We start from the raw sequence: 7,280 nt of genomic DNA on the forward strand, positions 1-7,280 counted from the left end.
GGAGTTCTCGCCAAAGTTCATCTTCATTTTTTTCCCAGTGTGCTCCTTAGTTAACAAATTAACCAGCATCATTAATCTTTTTTTTTTTTTTTTTTTTTTTTTTTCCCCGCGTCCGCCTTGTAAACCAGCAGTAGAAAAGTTGAAGAGCCCTAAAACTTATGGTTCCCGCGACTCACAGAAGAGGTGACTGCTCCACAGTCACTTTAACAGACACATTCTTTGTAAGAAAAATGTATCAAGCGACTCATAGATTATCGTTTACACTGTACACAAACATGAATAGTAAATAAAGGAAAACAATTAGAAAACAATATAACGATCTCAGACGCTGGGTTCTGGTGTGGTCATGGCAACCCACGCAAACATTTCGGCATCAGCTACAGTGACAAAAGTCCAAACTGAGAGCACTGAGTCAACGACCCAGGTACTCTGACAAGTATATTATTCCCGTTTTATCCTCGCTATACTGGCTGCCTGTTAACTTTAGAGTTAATTTTAAAATTCTTTTATTTGTTTTTAAAACATTAAATGGTCTCGCCCCACACTTCCTCTCTGAGATTCGAAATTATTTTATGCACTTCCATTATAAATTAGAAAGGCCTCCTGAGTCGGCTTGGCTAGAGCTGGTCTACAATGTGACATCATAGAGGTGCAGACTGCTTGCTTTTTCCATAGAATGATGAAACATCCAAGGAATTCCACATGACAGAACTAAGTGTATATCAGATATCTGTCGCCCAGAAAACAGAAGAAGCACAAATAGAAATGACAGAGAATTAGCAGTGAAAGCAAGCACATCAAGAGGTGCCTCTTCCACTGTCAAGTTAAGACCTCAAGATCGTGGCAGAACATTCAAAACCACACAGAGACGAAACCAGAGGAAGACACAGCAGAGGGTACCCAAGAAAGTACCTCAGATATGGATCATTGGATCAAGTTACATAAAGCAAGGAGAATGGGTAGCACGCCAGATGTTTGGAGAAAAGTTTGGACTTGATACAAATGTTCACTGGTATGGAAAAGGAGGGATGCGCTGGAATGGCGTCCTTCCTTGTTTTTATGCAGAGATTTCCACACAGAGTCCACCTGATATTTTGGTGATTCATGCCGGCAACGACTTGGGACTTACATACCCCCTGGAACTTTCCTCTGCAATGAAAAAAGAACTGATTGAACTGCATGCAAAGTTCCCCTCCATGACTATCATATATTCCTGCATCAATGAACGCCAAGTGTGGAGGTACGGAAATCCAAAATACACCAATATGGACAGGAAAACTTTAAACTCAGGTATGAGAAAGGCAGTTCATTCCTTTGGAGGCTTCATCATTGAACATCCCTCCCTGAGATATTATGATGACACCATATTTGTACCGGACGGAGTTCACTTCAGCAAGAAGGGAAATGAAGTGTTTCTGACCAACATCCACTATGCCATCAAGAAGATCCTTCAGAATCCGTCTCACAGAAAACAAACTTGAGAAAACACAAATTTCAAATAAATGAAAGCTTAAGTTTTAAGCTTAAGTGAGCAGCGGCCACAGCTGGACTGGCCATCGATCATACTGGGCATTTGCCAGTATGCCCAATGGTAATTTTTTGTTTTTATGGGCTGATGTTTTTTTTTTGTTTGTTTGTTTTTTTGTAACAGTATAAACAATAAAAGGTGGTGGATTGGCCTGAAAATTGGTCATGACCGACTCTGGGCTGGACCAATTTATAATACATCCGTATTGAGGTGAAAAGGAACGCGATTTGTCCCGTACTTCAGCTAGAATGAAAAAAAGACACAAAGCTGGAGTTATTCGGTGTCTTTAGGCCGCGCAGCTGCCTGTTCTTCTCTCATTCTCTCCCCCTCCCTCTCCTGTTGCTAATTAAATCATGAAACTGATCAGTGATCAGCTGATCTGCTTTTTTGTCGCAAGTCCCGCCTCTGTTGTTTGTTTATCACCCACTTTGCACCAGAAAAAGGAAACCCATGCTAAACAACAGCAGCACATTTAAATTTGATCAGCTGTTATTAGAATTTATTTAATATGACTTTCAGTATCAGCTGATGTTTGCTGGAGCCACAGCTGTAAAAGCTGCTGGCCATGATATCGGTTTGGATATGTGGTAAGGGGGAAACATGAAGATGAAACCAGGAGATGTCCTTACTGAATCATCAGAGCTGAACAGGTGATGGAGAAACAGTTTTACCTTTTAGGTGACATGAATGAGTTGAAGGGAGTTATGAACTGTTTCTGAGAGACAAATAACACCAGGATCCTTTTCTGAGTAGCTGACAGCTGGTAACTGTGCAGGGAAGGATCTAGCAAAGTTTTGCCAGGGGGGCCAGGTAGGGCATTAACAGGGAAAGGGGGGCACAAAGAAATACTTTCTTATTCTCATTTAAAATGTCTACCTTTTAATAAATAATTATCTGAATCTTACAACCAAAATGGTCATCTGATGTACAAGGAATAGAAATCATACATCTATACCAACAAGACAGTGTACATCACTGTCACAACACCATTTGTTTTCATTCAAACGCTTTTCCTATAATACCTGGTGGGCCAGTCTCGACCCCTGACAGTGACATCTGCAAACACACGAAACAAGGTTGAAAGTCAGTATTTGGTATGACCATCTTTATTCTCCAACACATCCTCAACTCTCGTAGGAAAGCTTTCTTTAAGTAATCTTCAGGAAAAGGAACAATCAAAGCTCTTCTTTGGATGTTGGCTGCCTTTTGTTCCATTCTTTGCCCACACTGCTTTAATAATTTTGAGGTCGAGGCTCTGGGGAGGCCTATCCATGACTGATGGTGTTTATTTGTGTGTTTTTGTCCAATCTATGACAATCAGATGCTTTCCATGGTGCATCAGAGTTTTTAAGAACATACTACACATCATACTAAGATAAGTTTTTTTGATTAGTTGCTCTTTGGGAATCACCTTCTTGGTGCAAAAATACTAAACAATACTAATAATGCATAATAATAATAATAATAATAATACAAAAATACTAATGCCTTCAGACTGTTATTTTTGGTTTTCTCTTTCTTCTTTTCTTTTTTGTAGACTCAACTAAAGAAATAGGAACAAATGATGTGTTTTTGAGAACAAAGGTCAGCATTAAGTAGCTTAACAAACAAGCTACAGAATTACAAATTATGAGTCTGAACTCATGGAAACTAAATATAAAGAAATACGGGTTAACTCAAAATGTTTGCACAGTGTTGTAAGAAAAATATTCCTCAAATGTGTGAACCAGGGGATAACATTTGACTTGAACCCAAGATGCCAAAAGATGCTGTGCTCATGTTCTTTTCTACTAGTACCATGTTCTAGTACTAGTTAAATTGCGATGTTAGCATTAAAGGTTTCTTTTACTGTCTGCATACATGCAGTCTATGGATCCACTTTACTAACACAGACAGCATAATAAATCAGTGGAGCCCCCACGTTTGTCCATGTCCACCTTTATTAGAGCCTTGACTTGTGAATTTGGGCCACAAAAGGAAAAGGGTGGCTCTGACTGCGACCCAGCCTAAAGAGAACCCTGCTTTATTATCCTATTTGAACTGGACCGAGGAGCATAATTCACCAAACAAAGTTATATTCTGAAAGCATTAAAACAAGCAGTTGATATAATAAACTAAGGAAAGTGCTTCCGCGGTCTGAGGCGTGTGACACAATTGTTTAGGTCTTCGGCTGCATCTCTGTCACACAAGTGTGCATTTTATTTCTTACTCTAGACACAATTAACTGAAAAGGAGAAGGAGGTTTGTTGGAGAGCAAGAGGGGGAAAAAAAAAAACAATGTTCGTGAGTGCCGGGCCTTATTAATGAAGCGAATCTTCATCTAGTCACACACAACAAATAAATGGCCGCCCCTCGAAGCTCTTAATCGGCCCATTAGTCTTCGAGCGACCACAGCCTCGTCTTCCCTCCACCCTCGCTGGCTCGTTCCCTTTAGACCTGAGCAGATACATCCATCATCTCATATTTGCATGCCGACCACACGCGCTGACAGAGCTGAGTGCGCAGCTGGAGATGCTACATCATATTTACTCCCTTACTTGAGCAATAAACACTGTTCTCCACATCTCAGGCCTGCCTTCCTCCTCTCCTTCCACATCTGACCTGAAAACTCATTTGTTCAAGAATCCGTTACATCTCCTTCACTTTCACCTCTTGCGCTTGTACAACTTGAGACTTCTCGTATCTTCTCTTTTGCACTCCTTCACCCTAAATGCCAGTTTCTAGGGAACCTTTTGTTTCACCCGCTGCATCAGGTTGCGGTGACTTTTATTTGCAGACGCATGAATTCAATCGTGAGCTTCTCGGCAGAAGAGAATGACTAAATGAATGAAATGAAAGATGAATACGCCGCGTAATGACAGGGTTTGCTCTTCTAAGTCAGCCTAATTAATCACCAGACGGCATCCTGTGTGGCTTAAAGAGCTGCACAAACACAGAGTCAGACTCTCGGAGAGTTGACGTGCTTATCTGTATGTGACCTGCGCTTATTTTCCCTCCATTTCACAGCTGCCGTGCGCTGCACCCTCTGCTAATTCAAATGCTTAAAATCTCATTTCAGACACAATTAGCCTTTAGCCCATCCAAGTGCCGTCGCCTGTGGCGTTTTTTCCCCCTCCCTTTCATCCTTTGTGAACATTTTCTCTTTCATTGCCTGATAAAGATCATTATTGAGGTTACTGAAAAAGGAGTTTTGATCATTTACAGGAGAAAACATATTAAAGGGCCTTTAAGCAGGCCCATTAGGAGACTGTTAAAACCCTTGCTTGTTGCCATGCTGGGGTTATCAGTGCTACTGGGCGGCTTTAATTCATTCCTTTGCCAGAAGTTTTTTTTTTTTTTTTAATTACACTTGAAGGGGGAGACTTTCACTACGGCAGAGCCTGGCCCTGCTGCTGTTATTTACTTTTTGTGAAACTCTTAACTGCAGAGCCTGCTAAACGAAGCTCATCAATTTTACTTTGCGGGTAAGTCACAACAGATTTTACTCTGGCTGCTCCGAAGCTGCCTCTAAATTGTTTTATTTTTGTCGCACATTTGGTAATTTTTTGTTTGGCTAAGTGCTTAAAATGCATGTGCCTCCTCAGATTTGTTTCAAAAGTTTGTTAGAAGAGACTCGTGCAGATAGGAGATGTACTGTGTTTTATACCTTTCAGCAGAGCACTTTGCATCGAGACTGCCATTTTGTTTCAGTGATAAGATGATTCCAACTTCAGCTGAGGCTAAAAGTGAGTTTCAAAAAAGACTCTTTACTGAGTTGCTTAATAGTCCATCAAATTCAATGCAATTATTTATTTAGCCCCAAGGTGCTTTATAATGTAAGTTAAAGGCTCTTCATAATTAGAAGGAAACCCCACCAGTCCGATGACATCCTATGAGCAAGTACTTGGTGACTGTGGGAAAGAAAAACTCCCATTTAACAGGAAGAAAGAAGTGTGAGTGGAAAGAGAAGGGACAGAAGGCACTCTGTGGGGGAAATGACAATAACAACAATTTAATGATTAAATGAAATACCTGCATAGTGAAAATGGTTGAAACTAGAAAAAAAAAAAAAAAAAAAAAGGCTCTGTGTATTATGGGAAGATCCCCTCCCCCCAACCAGCAGCTTTATGAATAAGATTAATTACACCTCTTTGTCGTCCTTTCAAACGTAACAACAACATTAATAGTATTTCTCGAAAGGAGCGCTGCAACTCACCAGTATTTTATGCTAATCCAACCTTTTAAATTAGCATATAATTACACTAAAGCACATCTGTGGGTCACATTTCTTTTTACGCTTTTTACACAAGTTTGTAATTGAAAACGTGTGAAGCAAAGTGTAGATACCTCAAAATGCAAGAATTTGCTCAGTGCATGCTGATTTCTTTATGAATTACTGCAGAAAGCCACAGGGTTTGTCATACATTGCTAAGGGAGAAGTAAACTAAATAACTGTTGAAGGTTATAAAGAAAAATCCTAGAGGAAGAGTTAAAAGTCAATCAACTCAAGGTGTGAGGACTCTGAAAGTTGCTGCGTTGTGTGTCCTACCTCCTCCACCCTTCTAATGACTGCCATTTCCCGTTGCAACTGGCAATGTCAGGTGTTGAGCACACCGGGAGAATCCCTGTACGCTGCAGGGAGGAGACAGGGAGGCGCGTGATTGCAATGCTGAGGGTAATTATACACTGAGAGCTCAGCTGCCTAGAAGCTGAGCCATCAGGAATCCACCATGAAAGACAAAGAGAAAGGAGAAGGTTGTGTAGGTGCACGAAAGTGAGAAAGGAGCTTTTGAAAAAGAAGAAGGAAACAGAAACAGCACTGCAGTGAGTTTGGTTGTTTCTGTTAGTGGTGACACATATCATGGAAAAATAATAGAGTTTTTACTATATTATACTCAGTTATACATTGAGGTCAGATTTTATCATTTTATCCTCACCGGTTTTAGTAGTCCTTCAATATTGTCATGAACTAGCTGTGTGGAGGCAGATGAGGACCCAAACGCAAAACTCACAGAGACAGGAACTGAACTCAAAATCACTGCTTTATTGCAGGCATTATAACGAAACAGCACTAAACCTGGAATGCTAACTGAGGACCGAGGGAACACAGAGAAGCACACAGGTTCGGGGAGGAGACATTGACGACGCGACACTGAACTGAGGGAGACATGCACATAAATACACAGAGGGTTAACGAGGGAAGTGGGAGCACACGGGGAACACAGCTGACACAGATAATCGTGACGAGACAGGGCAGGAGTAAACACAACATGACGCATACTGACGAGAGACTGTCAAAGTAAAACAGGAAGTACACAGAGGTGCAGACAGGAGGAGAGAGAGAGCGCGGGCATAGTGGGCTGGGGAAACATGGAATGAAACACGAGGGGGGACGAGGGCTCACAGATACATAGAGGGGCACACAGGGGATAAAAGTCACAAGGAGAAATCAAATAAGGAACAAAATACAAAAAGACATGAATACTAAGACTGCTGGGCCAACATGGCCCAGGATCATGACAAATATAAAAAAAGGAGCTACAATATCGTCACATTTTGGTTTGTGAAAGAAACTAATTGATCAAAGGGTTAGTTCTGGCAGGACAATCGCATATAAGACATGCCATTTAAGCTTGTTTAGCCTACCTATAGTTACTTTGGGTCTTCAAGACTCTTTGCAATCCCTCTTCACCCAGTTGCTCTCTTTTTTGCCTCTGAGTTTCCATTTATGGATATTACAGAGTAGGGAGGTCCCAGTATAGATTGTGCCAAG

At 41.0% G+C, this 7,280-nt stretch overlaps 1 protein-coding gene across 1 annotated transcript; it reads left to right on the forward strand.

Moving 5' to 3' along the window:
- The first annotated feature begins 346 nt into the window (after positions 1-346).
- Positions 347-1,481, forward strand: LOC146372524 (uncharacterized). Its single transcript, XM_084954392.1, has 2 exons — positions 347-424; positions 867-1,481. Exons 1-2 carry the CDS (start codon positions 347-349, stop codon positions 1,479-1,481), a joined length of 693 nt encoding a protein of 230 aa, XP_084810518.1.
- The last annotated feature ends 5,799 nt before the right edge of the window (positions 1,482-7,280 follow it).

This window comes from Perissodus microlepis, chromosome 15 (assembly GCF_051167445.1).
Source record: "Perissodus microlepis isolate ML-2025 ecotype Zambia chromosome 15, ASM5116744v1, whole genome shotgun sequence".
NCBI classification, from domain to species: domain Eukaryota; kingdom Metazoa; phylum Chordata; class Actinopteri; order Cichliformes; family Cichlidae; genus Perissodus; species Perissodus microlepis.

Coding starts and splice junctions, on each gene's coding strand:
- LOC146372524 (XM_084954392.1), top strand. CDS start 347: ATGGCAACCCACGCAAACATTTCGGCATCAGCTACAGTGACAAAAGTC. Junction 425..866: donor GCACTGAGTCAACGACCCAG/GTACTCTGACAA, acceptor AAAACCACACAG/AGACGAAACCAGAGGAAGAC.